At 41.8% G+C, this 19,446-nt stretch overlaps 1 protein-coding gene across 2 annotated transcripts in view; it reads left to right on the top strand.

Annotated features, from left to right (window-relative positions):
* FOXP1 (forkhead box P1) overlaps nucleotides 1-19,446 on the top strand; it is a 488,623-nt gene that overhangs the window by 314,931 nt on the left and 154,246 nt on the right. Inside the window, exon 1 of one of the 2 annotated variants that reach the window (XM_021695136.2) lies at nucleotides 7,410-7,595. The exons of the other annotated variant lie outside the window; for it this stretch is intronic. Coding sequence (XP_021550811.2) covers nucleotides 7,410-7,595 — 186 coding nt within the window. Of the gene's footprint in view, nucleotides 1-7,409; nucleotides 7,596-19,446 lie in introns of those variants that run through there. 2 annotated transcript variants of the gene reach the window in all.

Here is a 19,446-nt window from a genome sequence, read left to right on the forward strand (position 1 = left end):
CTAATTCATGTATCATTGTATTCATACATATAGGTTAATTCGCATGAATACAAAGGTTATGTGCATGGTATTCATAACTTTCCATTTTTGCTAATGATGTATTATTAACAGCTAACAATATTTTGTAAAGCCTTATTTGTAAAGGATGTTAGAAATGCTCTTACTTCCCGGTCCCATTATGTTCCTAAATATTAAAAATCCCATTTTGAAGCAATTAGAAGCATTCACTTCTCCTTCCACGTGTGTTCTTCAGACAGCCTCACCATACTGTGCACACAGAAACCTTTGTTCCTTAATTAGAAAAAGGACTAGAGCTCATTAATTGTGGTTCCAAGTGGTGTCTGCTCGAACATTGAGGCAACAATACATGAGGAGAGACCCAGCCTAAATCTGGGAGGCTCTCGGCAGTTCTCAGAACTGTGAAAAGGTAAATAAACAGCAGAGGGTCCTTGTAGGGCTGTCCCCACATCCTGGGCTGTCCTTGAGGCCTGGGTGGCTGCTCATCAGTTTTAAAGCCAAAGAGATTTCTGTTCTCGCAGAAGAAGGGAAGGGGAGAAGCGACAACTTGTATAGAAATGTAGACCTTTGCCTCTGTCCAAAGCCTGTATCATCTGAAGACAAAAACAGGTCAGCAGTCTCTTGGGCTTTTTTGATAAGTGAGTGGACCCCATCTAGATGCATTTAGATGTTATTGAAAGTGAGTAGATTGCTGGCAGACATGATAGAAGACAGATAGGTTTTATAGGCCGATTTTCACTGCTGGTTGGAAACCTGGGCCGGTGGAGGAATTGGAGGAATCGGAATCAGGAGAGTTTTGAAAGCTAAAACTCCCAAACTGAATTGGCAAAGCTTTAGGCCCACATCAGTCATCAACAAAGAGCCCTAATTTTCCACAACAAGAGCAGGCATTTCTCCAGCCTCCAGGAAACTTCCTGCATCTAAATGTTCCCAGAACATCTTAATAGTGCAAATGGTGGACTCCTCTCCCTGGTCAAGATGGAGGTTCCAGAAGCAGGGAAGCGAACCACTTAAGCGGAGAATCTCAGATCACACGGGCAATGTCTTCCTGTGGCTTGTCTGGACTTGCGCGGGGAATGCCGAAATAAAGCATGGGAGGGATAAGGCAAAATGTCAGTTTGAAAGCCAGAGAATGGAAAAGCAGAGCAGTTAATTTGAGGGTCAGTTCGCTCTTCTTTGGGAAGGTTCTGTTGAGTCAGATCCACTCTCTGGAAGGAAGAGAACTCAGGAGCCACTAAGCAAGGCTGTGGTCCTCTCCTGCCACACCTGTCAACTCCTTCCTCCTCCTCGCTTTCTCCTTCCATCCCTGCTACAGGATAAATTGCCTTATCCCACTAATGCTAATGGAAGATATTATTAACAAAAGGGAATGCTTTATAAAGGTAGCAGAGATCTGGCAGGGGGAGGCATGGCACCCTTTCCCCTGTGCTGATCATCAGTGGTATGGGTCAGACAGGTGAACGTGGAAACAAATATTTTTTCCTAAAATGTTCTGTTGTTTAAAGAGATGTATCTAGCTAGCAGTATATATATATATATATATATATATATATATATATATATATTCCCCCACCAGTAATTTTTTTATGTTGTATTTCTCAGAGAAAGAAAAAAAATAGATTTTAAAATGTAAAAACCTGTTCTTCAATTGAGTATGCAAAAATCTCATTGCAGTATTTATTCCAAACCTGCTCTCATAATGTTCAGTCAAGGAGAAAACAGCAAAAAACAGTTGTTGATGGACTTAGCACAGAACTGGATTAAATAAGCATTAGTCTACTGAAGCTGATTACAGGAATATGAAAATGCAGTATCTTAATGGTACATATTTTTATGTGGCAGCTCAGTTGCCTTTCATTTTGCAGCTAATATGTCTATTCTTATGAGTCATTTACTTCTTTAATTACCTTTTGCAGGCAAGGCACCATGGTATATTAATGTGAATGATTTTTACTGCCAGTTTATCATACAATGCCCCAGAAGTTGAAAGGCGTAATTGACTTGGAAGAACAGCTCATGAAGGAAACAATATTTAGTTGACAGCTTTCCTTGTACTCTCTGTTGACGTTTATGAGTTTACACTATGCTAAAGGAGTAATAAACACAATTTTCTTTCAATAACGGGAAAGGGTAGCTTCTAAAATACATTTGTGGAAAGCACATTTGTTCATTTCTTGAATAATATGAAAATAACACATTTCTAGTGATAAGGCCTCTCAGATTGCCAATTGAATTAAACCTTTGAAGGTGCATTTATAACCTGTCTTGGAGCATTAGGAGATATTAGGGTTCATGTGATTGAATCGATTTAATGAATATTTAAATTATATACAGATTTGGATAAATCATATTTAAATCTAGGTGTTAGAGTGAGACTGTTGGGTCTTGTCCTCCCAATTTCCAGAGGGAGGGAAGACAGGAAGGGAGCTTGAGAATTGTCTGCAGAGAGATTTTCTTTCTCCAAAGGGAGGGGAAGTCTGACAGTGTATTTTGGGAAAATCAAAAAGAAGGTGCAGTCAGTACAACTCCTTATAAGGTCTGGGCTTTGAACAGTTAACATCAAGACTAAGGAGGGTCTCTGCTCTTCTGGGATCTGGATGGCACGTGGAGTAGACTCGGGCCTTTAGCAAGTGCCGATTTGTTTTACCCCCCACTTCTACCGTCCCCTGGGCCCCCCCTGGCTCACTGGCTCTGGGCAGGCCCCGGTTTGGCACATCGGTTTAGAGGGAGTTAAACTTTTCACAGTTTTCTGGATTGTTTGCAGTTCAGTCCTGTGCAGCATAATGAAAGTTTTCTAGCCATCTGTTGTTAAGCTGGTGGTGAGCAAGGCCAGTATATCCAAACAAAGTTCTGGCCTGCCGTAAACTGAACCTGTCAGTTTAGCATAGCTTTGCTGACCCCTCCAAGGAATAGGGCAGCCCTGGGTACCAGGCACTCACTGCATAGAGCTTTCAAAGGGGAACTATTTTGGGGGAGGGGGGTGGGGGCCTGTTTACTTTTCCCTTGGTGTTCCTCTCCCTGGCTTGGGCTAGTTTATACTTAATCTTTATGTGGATAAATGGACACTCGTCCCGCCCCCCCTTCTTAGAGCGGCAGGCATTGCTTCTTAATAGGGGATTGTAACTTTTAGAACAAGGTATGAGTGTCCATAAAAGCTGGTGTGGCGGCTGTGATTGGAAAGGGTCTTCTGTGAAGTTATTTTTGTTAAATTGTTTTGTCTTTCCGTGTTTGGGGACAAATAGTCCAGGCACTGCAAGCTCCTGTATTTCTTACTTACCTTATATAACTAAAAGTGTTTCATAGCTTTAAAGGGACTTTTTTTTTTTTTTTTTTTTTTTTCCCCCTTTTCTTCTGCACTTTGTGTTTTCCCTCAGAAGTGAGTACACAGCAGAACTTAGTGGAGCCGCCATTTGACAGTGCTCCCAGCTGTCTGGGGTGTTACCTGCTTCTCTGTTCTCGTTTGCAAGGTGCATCTCTTGCTTTTAATTGCCTAGCTTAACCATAAAATAATTTCATTGTTCCGTGGTATTTTTTTTTCTGTAGTAAATGTTTAATTCCCGTTTTCTTCTTAGCAGTGTTTACTTGACTCTATAGGAAATATCCCTATATGTTCAGATTCTTGATATATACATAAAAACATATATATGTATGTGTGTACATGTACGTACACACACACACACCTGTCTAAGCCTGCCCCTAACCCTTGCTGGTTTCCTTTTGTTAATGACACCCTGTAGGTGCTGCTGTATTTTTATCTTGGTCTTGCTGTAGTATATTTCCTGTCCAGCATTGGTTACATTTGTGTTCTGTTAAGAGGGGGCTCTGGGGAGCCATTGTCAAACCTCTGTATCCATCTCAATTCATTAAAATATCCAGGGAGATTGGCCACTGTCATTGAATAACTTATGTCAGCCACTCCCCTGGCTGCCTCAGCCCCTAGATGAGAAGCAGACCACAGTCCCACACAGTAACAAAGGAAAAAGGCACCGAAAGGATGCACGTTTGTCTTAAGCACCAATGTGAAAGGGTCTGGGTTCAACTTTAACTGCAATCAAGGAATCTACAAGGGTCAGGCATTCCATAAATGGAGGGGAGGGGGAGCAGAAGCAAAGGGATAAACAAGGAGATACAAGGCTTCCCCTTTAAGGGACAGGGAGTATTGCAGTAGTGAAAAATACTCAATTTAAAATTTAAATGAGTGCACTTACTTGGAAATACCATACAGTCATAATCTGTTTGTAAGGTGACTGACATATAAAGTGCTTTTTTGTTTTAAGGTAAAAAAATGTATTCGGGGTAGAGTTTCGGGTGTAAATGTCAGGTGCAACGTAACGTCTACTCACTGCAAGAGTCAAGCAAATAACCTTGGCATTTAGGACACTGCCTTTTAGAACACGAAATTGTATTTTGTTGTGTGCCTTTTTTTTTTTTTAAGGAGGACTACATTAAGGGGTCACCTATTAGCTGTGTTTTTGCTGTCTTAAACTCAGCCCTCCTGTCTATTAAAATCAAACCACTGTGTAAACATTCCAGTGTTGTTCTTGGTCTCTACAGTGGCCACGGGGATCAGGTTTCACCTGCCTGCACATCTTCAAGCAATTAGAGCAATTAGCGTGAAGCCATTTCACATTCAAGGATTCAAGGTCTATGGTGACATTCAAGTCCAGAAGTCTGAAAGGGAGAGAGGAAGCGGCCTGGAGCACGGCTACTGTTCCATGGCCCTGAGCAGACAATTTCTCTTTTAAAAATGGGAGCTCTTTAATGATATTATTATGAGGTTTTTAAATGACATATCAAAAGTTGTTTATATCAAAAAAAAAAGCCCCAATAGTCATTTAATTATACTAATGAAGGTCTTTATACATGGCAGATTTTCTAAAAAGACCTTCAGCGGCCCTGAGAAATGGAGGGTTGCTCCTTACCCCCCTGGTGGTAGTGACAGCATTCTTTGTGGAAGAAGAATATGTCTTAGAATATATAAGGGAATGGAATAAGCATTCTCTTTTTTTCATGGTAGACCTCCCTGTTTTGGGTAAACGTAATAACTACAGCAACATAGGATACTTAGTTGGGAGATTTTTGGAGTATTTTTTTTATTTTTTTTTAGGTTAGGGAGGAAGACATGGAACTAGGGCAATTTAAAGATCAATAATCAGCTTTAGCAAATCAGCTGTGTAGGCATGAGAGAAGGTAACTTTTAAGAACAGTCTTAGAATCCAGTAGGGTTTTTGTTTTGTTTGCTTGTTTGTGTCTTTTACATTTGTAACTAAGTTACGCAGACATCTTGTTTGCATGAGGCGAGCCCTTAAACTGATTACATCTTTTTAAATAGGCTAGTACATTTTTTAAATCTACATTATACTGTTGATTTATTGTGCAAAAGGGGGGAGGGGCATTTTTAAAAATCCTAGGGTGCTGCAGAAGATCTGGCTCTGTAGTCCCAGAGGGATGTGCAGAATCAGGAGGAACCACAAGCTAAGTTACAAGGTGGAATTCTATTTCCCTTCTGCTGCCCATTCATATTGTGTTTGTTGACAAACAGCCCTGAGGACAGAATTGCTGGGAGAGTTACCTTTTCTTTATGTGTACTGACTTTGATTAGAATAAGAGGCTTATTTTAAAAGAAAAATTGTGTACCTCCAAGAAAGATCTTGTGATAATTCCTTTATGGAATTGTACTAGGGGGCTTCAGAGCTACTAGGTGTTGAGCACTTCTCTGTCTGTAGGACTGAAGGCATCTATCTATTTTTGTGACTGAGGCTAGAGCGTTTGTGCTCATTTGGTAACTAGCCATGTCAGGGAACTAGAGTCCTTAGAGCTCTCTAGCCCCATCTCGAACTACTTAGAGCCTTTCTGTGGAGAGACGCTCTTTCCGACCGCCCACTTGCATGGCGCCCAGGCTATGTGTCTTTTGAAACTGCATTGCAGAGCAGATGCAGGGGATGCTAATAAAATGCAGCATGCTGGACCCTGAGCAAGGTAAGGGTCTGCCTCTTCCCCCTGCCTTTTGGAAACAGATTGCTAGGAAACCATTTGCAGCGTTTATCACTGGACCAGCTGAGTCAGACAGGAACACTTGAATTGGATACCCCACCCCTCCTAAAAGTGAAGAGGCAGGCAAGGAAGCGCTGTGGGGCTCAGAAGGGAGGTGAGGCAGTAAACCAGATCTTTCCCATTGTTTTTTTTCTCCTAGCCTAGTCCTCTGTTTCTATGATCTGCCTTTTGAACTGTGTTTGTGGCTGATCAGTTCCACCTAATATGTCTCTTGATTTCTGCTATTGTAATACTCAGGCGACATGCTGTTCTCTTCATTTTTATAAGCTTTAGATGCTTCTGCCTGTCATATTCTGGCGGTTTATCTTCAGCGTCTGGATTTGCTTTCAGACTTGAATGTCTATCAAGCTGCCGTTGCTTTGAATGTGAGATCAAAAGAAGATGAATTCCAGTAAAAAATTTCCTTCCATGAAGAAAAGATTGGGGCCTATGTAAACATCCCACTGACAGTTCCCAATGAGTTATTTTAGCCGAGTATTAGCACCTGGATGACAGACAGTCCAGCATTCCATGCTAAATAGCAAATCAGTTGCTTCCGTGGCAGAAGAACATTGCCACAACAGCAATACATTTTCAGAAGGAATCCGTTTCTTCCTCCCCCCCTTCCCCCTGTTTCTTTTTTTTATTGAATATGGCTGTTCAGCTCCTCATCTTATTTTTCAAGCTGACTTGTTCTGCCTTTAGCAGTTTACTTTTCTTTACAGTATCTGTCAAGTTACTCGGGTGACGGAAGACAGGACTTCTGATAATTAGTTTGGGGCGGGTTAAGGAGTGTTCGAGTAGACAAGCTAGGCATCTGGAGATAAACAGGTAGTTTGGTTGATTGCAGAGAAGGAAAATGTAAAGGAAAAGCAGCAAAAGCAAGATCAAGGGCATATCCCGGGAATGTGGGACGATATGTTCTTTAAAAATACATGTGACAAATTCCTCTAAAGTCTGTAGAATCTGGATTTTCTTTCTTTCTTCCCTATTTTTTTTTATTTTGGAAAAGCATCCTGCCTATGTAAATGTCACCACAAAAATATCTCAAGAGCAGGTTTCCCGGTGTGTATTTGTCTGCAAGAATGAGCCTTTTGGCGAGGGCTCGGTCTGGCCAGGGCACACTTCTGATGCTATGTCGCTGCTTGCAGACCTGGAGTGATTTAGATACGTGTAGCATTAATAGATTTCTTTAAGTGCTAAATGCAACTTTGAAAATTACCTGCAAGCTCCAACTGATCTTTCAACTTTGAAAGTGAAGAATTACTTGAGGAATTCTTGTGGTTTCTTTGTCATTTAGTGAGAGCCCAGCCAGCTACTGTGGAGGCAAGCGTCCCTGAGGTTGCCTACAAAGGGCAATGTTCCAGTGTGTTTTCTCCTCGAGTGTGCTTCAGCCGCACAGCACTTCCTGTTTATTCAAACATCTTTTTTACCACTCGGCAACCCCCGCTTCACAGAAACAGCCAGAACCCATCTACAGCAAGAAGACGGAAATCCAAAGGCAGACAGTGCGAGCTCACTCCGTCAAACTCTTCATTTTCTCTGTAAGTGTCCAGAGAAAAAAAAAAAAAGGAAAAGGAACATTTTTTGTGGGGTTAAACTTTTAAACTAGGGATCTGCTCCTGCGCAGACATTCTCTGAAGGGCAAAATAAGATGATCCAACTTGTTTACTGCTTTCTCTCCCACCCCTCTCCCTCCCTCTTCTCTCCATCAAAGGCAGTTTTCTTTTTAGAGATTTGAGAAGACCGGTTGGTTCTAACTCCTTGTTAATTCACTCTTGCTTTCAAACGAGTCTTGGGATATAATCAGCTAAGGACGCAGCCGAGTGTCGTTGGGACAGTTTTATAAGCTTGAATGTAGTTTAGAACCTTCTCTGCTTATTTGTGACTTTGTTTTGTGTTGCCTTCTTTTTCTTCCTGTTATTACAAGTGGCGAGAGGGTGCAGGGATGGTGCCTTTTGTAACTCTGCCTCTGCAGAATTGTCCTCTGATGTTTGCATCATGACACCGTCATCACTTGTAAATCGGTCTTGATAATATTTGTACCAATTTCATGCCAATAAAAGTCAGACTGCTGAAACAAGCACGGTCATTATCTCATTCATACGGCTATTGTTTAAACGGAGTGGGCTGCGAAAGGAAAGAGAAAGCCCGCCTCACTTTCCGCGATGGTTGTTAACTTTGATGTTGGAAAGCTCTTTTCAAAATTCTCGTTGTGGGTAATTAGTATGGCAGGGAAAGCCCTTGGACCTGGGCTGCTGCTTCGCTCTGTGTCCAGGAGCGGATGGGATTGCTCTCTGAGCCCTTTCTGGTGAAATGAGTTTCTTAACACATGGTTTGACATTTTTTTTCAAGGGTTCCACCTTTTCCTGTCTGATGTCCTCACCCCTCGTGCCTTTCCCCCCCCCTCCCTCCGCACCCTTCCCCCAACCCTGACCCCCAACTTCACTATAACTGGTAAGCCAGGTGCTAATTTTTTTTTTTTTTTAACTATGTACTGGTCTGGGAATAGACAGGAAATGGAAAATTAGCTCTTTTGATCTTAAGGGAATTGTTATTACTCTGAACCTTGTTTGTTAGTCCCCAGACTAAATATCCTTAAGTTTTATTGTCTAAAACAGCATCTGTTAGAATAGAGAAAGAAATAAGCTCTGTAGTTATCCGAACCGCTCATGGAAGACATATTTAAATAAATAAAATAAGTGCGGGTGTGTGTGCGCGCGCGTGTGTGTGCATGTGCGAGTGTGTGTGTGTGTGTGTGTGTGTGTTGCTATTGCTCTGCTGGCTTTTTTAACGTTCAGAAGTTGTTCTCCTTTGCAGAAAAAAAAAAATTACGTTTGCGACTGCCTTAAGGACAATTTGTTTAACAGTAGGAGTAATTGCAGGGAAAATGGAAAGAGTGACTGGAGGTATTTACTCAGATGTTAGTGTAGGTGTGGGGGCCGAAAACTCAGTGTGGGAACAGTGGGCTGCTCTTCTTGGTATCTCAGTCTATTTGATGACCATCAAATTTCCCAGCTCGCTGGTTTTGTTTTTTCTGGATGGCATGTTTGATTATTTATCAGAAGGGGAAGGGAGTAGCTGAAGCAAATAAACATGTGACCAAGTTCTGTTTTGTTTTCCACTCAGAAAGCCATGCCCTTTAACAGATATACAGAAAATAATAAATGCATTGTTTTATGATAAAAGGAAATTATATGTGTCATTTTTTTTAAAAGGCGAGTGAGTTAACCCTTGAGACTCGGGAGCTTTTTTGACTTCTGAGAATTTGCCAGGCTTTTTACTGAGAATTAATCTATTGCGGTGTATGGTTTTATGGTGCCAGATTTCCCAGGATTAGTTGTTCAGCAGTTAGGCTTTTCTGGATGCTTTGCTTCGCTATGCCTGCCTCAGTAGCTCTACTTTTATGATGCGCCTGTGTGTATGTGAATGTGTGTGCAGACACATCAGTAGCTCTTGCACTTCTGCTGAATGCTCTCTTTGGACTTGAGATCTAAACATGAACAGTTGAGTTAAAGGAAAATAAGCTGGAGTTTCTGTGACCAGTGTGCAGCATAATTTATTAGAGACCCACTTTGCTCCTCTCTTTGAAGGTGCCAGGCAGATACTATAATGCCAGGTAGCCACGTGTATGTACCTCCTTGTCCCTCAAAAACACCGTCCATACTTCAGTATTATGTAATGCATTGATGATCTTCGGGATTATTATCTCAGATCGAGGCCTCCTGAGACAGAGGAAAAGGCTCCAATCTACATTAAGTGTAGATTTTTAAAGCAAGCACGCCAAAAATATAATTTTATTGTTGTTTTAATTCTTGGGTGGGGTTTGCATAACTGTATGTAGACGTTCTCTATACTTAAGCCCGCTCTGACATATGTGCACACACCAGCACATTTTTAATAACTTCGAGGATGATTTTCTACAGAGGTTTCCTCTTTCCTCCACATCCTGAAAAAGTGATGGGCATGATCCTAGCACGGTGCCTGGCCCTGTCATATCAAGCCCTATAAATCACAGTTGAAAATCTGCTTCGTGGCCTATGCTGTTTTGGAATGTGGATTGGAAACGTGCACACACAGGGATTCCCTCTTCATTGACTATATAAGGGAACAATGCAGCAGACACTCAAACACAGCACAGCCCCCGCCAGTCTGGCCCAGCATGTATGTCACTGGGAGGTGGCTTCACTCAGGAGAGGGCAGCGATGGAAGCAGGAGCCTCTCTCCCTCCTCTGTTGTCATCTTGGGTGACTCTCCAAAAGGCGGTTGGGTTGGATAATCATACTTTGTGCTTGGACAGAGCTCTTTGTTTGTGAAATCAAAGTGCCTGACTAATGCTAACTTGTTAATACTCAGAACACCCTTGGGACATAGGTAGGCTGCAAAGATTATCCCACTTTTGAGGTGGGAAAATGTCCTGTTGTTAAAAGAGTTTACAGTTTCCGGGTGTGTCTGTACTTAATGGTCAGGCTAGACCTGGAATGGGTATGATCTAGATGCCATGAGAAGCATTTTTCCGGTGCCATAGTCAGCCCTGACCACAGGCAGTCTCATGAGAAAGTGTTTTACCGTGAAGAAACCGGACTGGAAAATATAGCTAGTGCGTGGTATTGATGGTGGGGAAGGAGGAGCCCGTGAAGAGTACTGAAGCTTAATTTTAATCCATTTAGGGTCGAAGTGAGAATTTTGTTGTTTTAAGATACAGCACGGGCTGGGATTTTTGATTTTTGTTTTATTTCACATTAACTCAATATGATGTTGGCAATTTAACTTGCACAAAAATCAAGTTCGTTTGTTCTTTGCAAAGAAACAGACCCTGCTTATTGGCTGTGCAAAGTTGAGTCAGAAGTTACTCTGTCGCCAGGTGCTTTGGGGGCAAAAGAATTGAAACATTCTGTTAACTCTAGATGTTACTATGTGATTCTTCAATTCTGGTGTGTCTTAAGCTTCCCTGCTATGGTTACTAAGCTCAGTGAAAAAATTAGTCATGTGCCATTTGCTCTTTAAAGTCTTTTGTTGAAAGCTTTTTCAGAAGTCTCAAGAGTAGGGTGGTAGTATTTAGGTTGTTAGGTCCCCAGTACTGTTTATTTGAACCTGAGTATAGAAATTAGATTTGAAAACTCTCTGTTAAAATATGTGTTTTTAATTTTAAAAAGTAATTCTCAAAAGACCATAAATAATATGATTTCCAGTTTTGCTTAAGAAAATTACTTCCCTTAAGCATACTCCCAAATGTTGACAATGTACCAATATGTAGGTGATGATATGACATTTTATTTTTTCTTTTCCTAATTAATGTATGTGTCTTATCTTCTTATTATCTTCTGCCATGAGCTTATTACTTTCATAATCAATGATCATGTATGAAGCGCTTTTTGAAATCACCGAAGAATCACTTACTGAATGTCCGACCCTAGCCTGTGTACTTTACATGTATTAACTGTGATGCAGGAACTGTTATCTCCTCCCATTCTTACAGCTGAAGAAACTGAGGCACAGAGAGGTTAAGTAACTTACCCAAAGTCACACAGCTAGCCAGTGGTGGAGCTGGGGTTCGAATCAGGTAGACTGGGTTCACATCCCGACTGGTGGATGCTCCACCAGCATGCTTGCTGCTTCTGTGTAAGTAAATACATTCATATTTCTTAAAGCTAACTTCTTTTTCTTTGGAATTGCTGTGATTCTCTCAAGGTCAGTAATTCCCCCAAATTCCCAGAGAATCCCTATTTCTTCATGCGTGAAGACTCAAGTTCCACCTTATGCTAAACTGTGGTTACTGGAAGTCCCAAAAATCATTGTCACACTATGAGCACAGCTCACTGAACACAGCTGCCCATCTGATGAACAAAGTTTTGTTTTTAATCTCCTTTTTCAGAAAATGTTTTTAATTCCTTGACCAGAGCCATCAAATCTATTTTTCTTTTGCCATATTCTCTATCTGTAGTATATGCATATATATTTATATTTATATAAAAGATAAAATCTTCAGAAAGCTTCCTATAGGATTACCTTTGTGGATTCAATTCTTCTAAACATTTCTAATTTTTTTTTTCCCTTAAAGATCTGTTCTGTTTAGCACGTAGTTCTAGATCTCTGTGAATGGAAGAATTCCAAATCCACGGATCTGTGGATTAGTGGCCATTTTGGGTTGTGTCATTCCCGAAGTACAAGTGAAGGGATTCTAATCCAAACTGTATGACCTTTGGCATATTATGTAAACGTTCTGTTTATGTAAAGCACTTCAGAAGCAAGCCAGACCCACAGTTGGCATTCAGTGTCAGCGATCAGCTTCTTGTTCACCAGCAGCAGCGGCATGACCATCATCATCTCCTGCTAGCTCACTGTTCGGCCTCAAGGCAGCCATTCCTGCCTCATTGTTCTAAGAGTCAGGGCAAGGTCTGCTGAGGGCTTGGTGAGGGTCAGAAAGAGCCAGGCTTGTTCAGGTGCTTTTGCCAGCAGAAGGAGCCGGGACTCTTGGCTGCAAGTCATCTGTGTGACCATGGGCAAATCACAGATTCCCTCTTGCCCTCAGCCTGCTTTTTGTGCAACGAACTGTGTCTGCCTTAGATTCCTTTTGGTTCAACAGAGAGAGGGTGCTGTGGTTTTCTCGTTGTCTCTATAAAGAGGGCGGTGACCTGTTTGAGATTACTGGGAAATAGGAATGTTTGCTTTCGACAAAACACATTTTCGTAGGTATGTGCTAATGTAGTAATATGTTATATTTAATAAGTAATTATCATGTACAGGTACTGTGCTAAGGACTTTCCATGTACACTTCACATAATGCTTATAATTAACCTCTCTGTTTCTGTGTTTCTGTATGTGTTAACTGGGTGTAATAATTGATTTTTTTTTTTAAGATTTATTTTTTTTTAGAGAAAGAGTACATGAACGGGGGCAGGGAGAGGGAGAGAGAATCCTCAAGCAGACTCCCCACTGAGCACAGAACCCGAAGCGGGGCTTGATCCCACAACCCTGAGATCATGACCTGAGCCGAAGTCAAGAGTCAGATGCCCAACTGACTGAGCCACCCAGGCGTCACTTAACTGGGTGTAATAATCCCTCAAAGAATTATGAAAATTAAATGAGATAATGTGTCTGTACTCTTCAGTACCTGTCTGGTAATAAATAGTCAAAAAATTACAACTTCCGTCATTATCTTCCCCATGCCCATTAACCAGGAACCAAAGCATGTTTAAGAATACAGTTATTTGGAAATGCAAATCACAACATAGGAAGATAGTGCCTTACAGCTGTTAGGATTGCTATTGTCAAAAAGACAAGAAATAGCAATTGTTGGCGAGGATGTGGATAAAAGGGAACCATCGTGCACTGTTGGTAGGAATGTTAAATTGGTGCAGCCACTGTGGAAAACAGTATGGAGGTTCCATAAAAAATTAAAAATAGCACTATTGGGGCGCCTGGGTGGCTCAGTCGTTGGGCGTCTGCCTTCGGCTCAGGTCATGATCTCAGGGTCCTGGGGTCAAGCCCCGCATCGGGCTCCCTGCTTGGCAGGAGGCCTGCTTCTCCCTCTCCCACTCTCCCTGCTTGTGTTCCCTCTCTCGCTGTATCTCTCTCGGTCAAATAAATAAAATCTTTAAAAAAATAAAAAATAAAAAAAATAAAGATAGCACTATTATATGACCCATGAATTCCACTTCTGGATATATATCCAGATGAAATGAAATCACTACCTCAAAAAGATACCTTCACTGCCACATTCATAGCAGCATTATTTATAATAGCCAAGACAAGGAAGTAACCTAAGTGTCCATTGATGGATGACTAGATAAAGAAAATGTGGTATGTACGGACTATTATTCACCCATAAAAAAGAAGGAAATCCTGCCATTTGCAACAACAGGGATGGACCTTAGGGGCACTGTGCTGAGTGAAATAAGTCAAACAGAGAAAGACAAATACTGCATAATGTCACTCATATGTGGAATCTAATGTAAGTAAACCCATAGAAACAGAACAGATTGGTGATTGCCAGAGGTGGGGAGTGGGGGTGAGAGGTGGGCAGGGGAATAAAGGTTGTCCAAAGCTACAAACTTAAGGTTTTAAGATAAGTAAGTTCTTCAGCTGTAATATGCAGCATGGTGACTGAAGTTAACCATATTGTATCATATATTTGAAAGTTGCTAAGAGAGTAGATCTTAAAAGTTCTTGTTATAAGGAAAAAGATTGTAACTATGTAAGGTGATAGATGTTAATTAAACTTACTATGGTAGTCATTTTGAGATATCTATCTATCTGTATATCTTTATAGCACATAGATATCAAAACATACCTATATATGTCTAATCTATCACCATGGTGTACACCAAAAATTATAGTATTATATGTTAAGTGTATCTCAATAAAACTAAGAGGAAAAAAGCATCCAGAGAAAATGGGTTTTTTTTTTTAAAGATTTTATTTTATTTATTAGAGAGAGAGAATGAGAGAGAGAGCACATGAGAGGGAGGAGGGTCAGAGGGAGAAGCAGACTCCCCGCTGAACAGGGAGCCCGACCTGGGACTTGATCCAGGGACTCCAGGATCATGACCAGAGCCGGAGGCAGCTGCCCAACCAACTGAGCCCCCCAGGCGCCCCGATAAAATGTTTTTTAATAAAAGATTATAGTGGGGCTACTGTGTGATTTAGTCAGTTGAGCATCCGACTCTTGGTTTCCGCTCAGGTCATGATCTTGAGGTCGTGGGATCAAGCCCTGCGTCAGGCTCCGTGCTCAGCATGGGGTCTGCCTCAGATTCTCTCTCCCTCTCCCTCCTGCTCTCCCTCCACCTCTCTCTCTCTCAAATAAATAAAAATAAAATCTTTTTTTAAAAGATTACAGTGGGGGCACCTGGGTGGCTCAGTCGTTAAGCGTCTGCCTTCGGCTCAGGTCATGATCCCAGGGTCCTGGGATCGAGCCCCTCATCGGGCTCCCTGCTCAGCTGGAAGCCTGCTTCTCCCTCTCCCGCTCCCCCTGCTTGTGTTCCCTCTCTCGCTGTGTTTCTCTCTGTTAAATAAATAAATAAAAATCTTTAAAAATAAATAAATAAATAAATAAAAGATTACAGTGATTTAATACTCCCCTCCCAACAAAAAGCAAGTGCTTATAGCAGAGTGTGAGAATCCACAGTGGGTTAAAAAAAAACATGGGCCAGCAATCAGGCTGGATCTGAAAGCCATGCCAGGTAGGTGGGAGAGGTGGGTCTAACTTAGATGAAGGCAGAGCAAAGACACAGCTCTCCAGCGCCTGAGCTATGCTGGACTTGCATTCATTTATGAGAAGAAATCTGTGCTCTTTCAGTTCAGCCTCTCTGTCGTTGGCATTATGAAATGCTCTTTTTGAAAAATTCCAGCCTTGGCCCAGCTGAACCAGAGAACGGGGCGCTTGTCCCTACCAGGGCTTGAGGAAGGAATGAGCATCAATGGATGATGGCAACAGCATCAGTATCCTAAGAGAAGCTGGATGAACTCGGATAGGTGAAGAGGTGAAGCCCAGTGTGAGGGAGAACAGGTGTAGCTAGGTGCATTCATTCCTTCCAGTCTGCCTGCTTGGGGCTTGCTATCACAGCCGTAGAAGCTCAGGGCACTACAGGGATTCACAGCTAACATCAGTCCCTTAGGTCGGAGGACATCCTGGAACACTGCTGCTGGAAAGAATAGATTATAAGCAGAGTTTTTAGGAAAAGGTAGAATTTATTAATTTTTTAATTTAATTTTTTAATTTTTTAACAACTCTGTGGAGATATCTTTGACATAAATAAATTGTATATGAATTAAAGTATACAACTTGATGTTTTTATACATATATATACATTGTGAAAAGATCACCGCACTGGAACTAACTTACCTGTCAACTCTACATTGTTACCCTTTTGTGTGTATAATGAGTTTTAACTTAAGAAGTATCCTCTTAGAAACAAATAATACATTATATGATAATTTAAAAAAAAAAAAGAAGTATCCTCTTAGTGGGGTGCCTGGGTGGCTCAGTTGGTTGAGTACCTGACTCTTGATTTGGGCTCAGGTCATGATCTCAGGGTTGGGAGATGGAGCCCATGTCGGGTTCCACGCAGAGTCTGCTTCTCCCTCTCCCCCTGCTCTCTCTCTCGCTCTCAAATAAACAAATACATCTTTAAAAAAAAGAAAAAGAAATATCCTCTTAGCAAATTTCAAGCACACAATACGGTATTATTTACAGGCACCATGCTGTGCATAAGAATTCTGGTACATACTCATCCTGCATAACTAACTAAATCTTTGTACCCTTTGACCAACATCTCCCCATTTCCCACCCTCTAATCTCTGGCAGCCACCATTCTACTCTCCTTCTAGGAGTTTGACCTTCTTAGATTGCATATATATGTAAGTGAGATCATGCAGTATTTGTCTGGAAAAAGTAGAATTTAAATGGAGAAGACACGCAGATGCCTTATAAGTGTGGGCAGCGAAGGGGAGGGCAAATTTGCAGATGTAGCCATGGCTCCAGAAGTCCTGGGAATGGAAGGATCTGGTTGAAGAAAGCAAGTCTTTTGTGTGGGGAAAAGAGGCAGGTAAAGTTACATTAAAAGATGTGATACTGGGAAGAGGCCTTTCCCTTCATCCTGAAAACAGAAGGACCTGCGTTCATTCATGCATGTTTGGCTCTGTAGGACTGCATATCCCTTTGCCAGAATTACCTGCAGCCATATTTGGTCTAACCAGTGACCTTGGTAGAATGTGAGTGTCAAGTTGGCGTGAGACAGTGTTTGTTCGTTTTTGTTTTTCTATCCTAGCCGTTTACTAGACTTGTGACCTTGGGCAAGTCACTGAACCTCACCATCTCGTGATTTTTCCACTTGAAATCGGTAATCATAAAACCTTGCCCTGCTTCCTTTCGAGATGCTGGGAACAAGAAGGAAGATAGTAAGTCTAAAGCAACTAATTGGCATAGTGCCTGGCCCATGGTAAGCAATTCAATACATTGTTTTTATTTTAGTACCCTAAATGCAGGGAGTTACTACACTCCCCGCTGTGTCTAGATGGTACTTATTTCTTAAATTGTTATACTAGTGTAATCTTCACTATTTGTAGTAACTGCCCTGAGAAATGTAAATTATTGGAGATGATGATGATGATGATTATAATTTTTGTCCTAGTTAAGTTTGGCCAAGAGTGAGTAGTCCAAATTTTAGATTATTAGTCTGGTTTGGGTCTTTCCTCTCTTTCCACTTCGATTTCTTTTTTTTCTTTTCTTTTCTTTTCTTTTTTTTTTGTCTTTCATCTCGGCTAGAATATTGCATCTAAATTGGCTTTCACTTTTGCTTCTTTTTCCAATGTTCAGGCAAGGGAAGGAAAGTATTTTGCGAAGCAAAGCATTCATAAGTCATCCCAAGTATGTGTGACTTAGAAGGAGCAAAGGAATACAGCACCATATTTGTTTGAGCAGAAACTAGGTTCAGTGTTAGTGGTAAAATCATAGAAACCTCTCTATTATTTTGAACATGACTCTAGCCGGATTCTTCTTCTGCAGGCTTCAAAATTAGCAGGTCTCATCACAAAGGTTCAAAAAGATACGAATCTGGATTATTCATGAGAGTTGCTGGGCTGCATCCCCATAAAAGACAATTGCAGAAAGCAACAGGTTAATACAGCAAGTTAATAGATCCTTTTGATTCATTTATCCTTGCAGTTGACACTCCCTCCCCCCCCCATATTTTCTACTTTGGGAACTTGGAGAAGAAATGGGCCCATGTATTTATTTCTTTGGGGGCACAATCTGGTCCTTCCTTAATGAGGAGAAACGGGTTTGAAGCAGCACCTGACTTAACATTTTAGACATTTGCTAATAAACTTGACTTCTCTTTTACTTCATTGCAATGCTAGTGTTGCCTACGGTCATGGCGCCCCAGGCTGTGGTCTTGCTGACTCGTTCAAGCTAGACAGGCTCAGGCTTGAGCAGCGCTTGGATGGACTCCCTCCAAAGACAACTCAGGTGCCGGAGACTCGGTGGTGATTCAGCGTCTGGCACTGGCTCCAGCAGGGAGCAGCCAGCCAGTGCCTCAACAAGGTGGTTATAGGGCCCTGTGTTAATAGGTGGATGGAGTAGGAGTATCATGGCCGGGGTTTTTGTCTCCCCTTATATGAGACTTCAAACAGACTTCCTGACTGGTTATAGCCATTAAACTTATTTCAGCTGATTTTGCAAGAGGATCATAGATAGCCTTTTTCTTTTTGTCTCTTGAAAATTCCTAACCTTTACCTTCTTTGACGGCAAGTATCCTCTATGTGGATACTTAAATAATAAAAACTACTCATAACTGCAAGTAAATGTAGGGTTTTCTGACCCCTTTCTGCCCCTAGGTTTCCTTTGGGGGTGGGACTTGTAGCAGAATACCTCCTTCTGTTTAGGGCCTTCCGGTATTTCTGTGTCCGTGTCCTGTGTCCGTACTTGGGGCATGGGATTATGTTTGAACCCGAGGGCACGAATGCTGGCAAATCATGGCATGGCACAAGAGTGACCCAGCTCTGTTCTCCTTCACCCCAGTTCTTAAAAAAAGAAAGGAAGGAAGAAAGAAGGACAGACAATACTGTCACCTTTTCTTCTAGGAAAACACACTCTAATTGATTGCCAGCATTAAAAAAAAACTCCCAACTCCCAACATACCCATGTGAGGGCTTTACCTTATTTGATACATTTTAAAGTAAAGCTGAAGTGAAGAACTTAAGTATTAAGTGTCATAGCAGTGATAACCATCCTGTGTGTAGTGTGAAGAACAGAAAGTCATGTCAGTAAAGATTTGGGAAACCCGGCTTGAGTAGATGTAGAAGGTGGAGGTCCCGGTTGGTATAGGATGATAAAGAAATTACAGTGGTCCAGGTGGTGGAGGGATGCTGTTTCCTGGCCTCTTCTCTCCCCACCCCCACACCCGTGGATGACACTGCCCATGGCCATACTTCCTTGTGCAGGTAGGACCGTGTCAGTAGATATCTTGGACTTTTTCATTTCCTGTCCTTTTGGATTTCAACTCAAACATAATGTTCCAGTTCTGTAGACATGGGGTTGTCTCTGCTCCAACTTTTCATCATGTCTCTCTAGATATTGTCTCATAAACTCATTTGCAAAGACTGTGGAACATTTTGAGATAATCCATCCCTATCTAAATATCAGCTATTATGGAATGCTCTCAGAGTATACAATACTTTCTCCAGCTGTTAGGACTCTCAGGATGGCTGAAGCAACATGGAATCTTTCCCTTCTAGGTCACTGATTCAAATCCAGTATCCCAGCTGATCTAAGGCTTTGCTGTCTGCCCCACCTGCTCTGGGCGGGGGGGGGGGGGGGGGGGGGGGGGGGGGGGGCGTAAGTGCAGGCTGGAGGAAGAGCAGGGGAAGGAGGGGAGATATCATCCCCTGTTTGTT

This window comes from Neomonachus schauinslandi, chromosome 1, assembly GCF_002201575.2.
Source record: "Neomonachus schauinslandi chromosome 1, ASM220157v2, whole genome shotgun sequence".
Taxonomy (NCBI): Eukaryota; Metazoa; Chordata; class Mammalia; order Carnivora; family Phocidae; genus Neomonachus; species Neomonachus schauinslandi.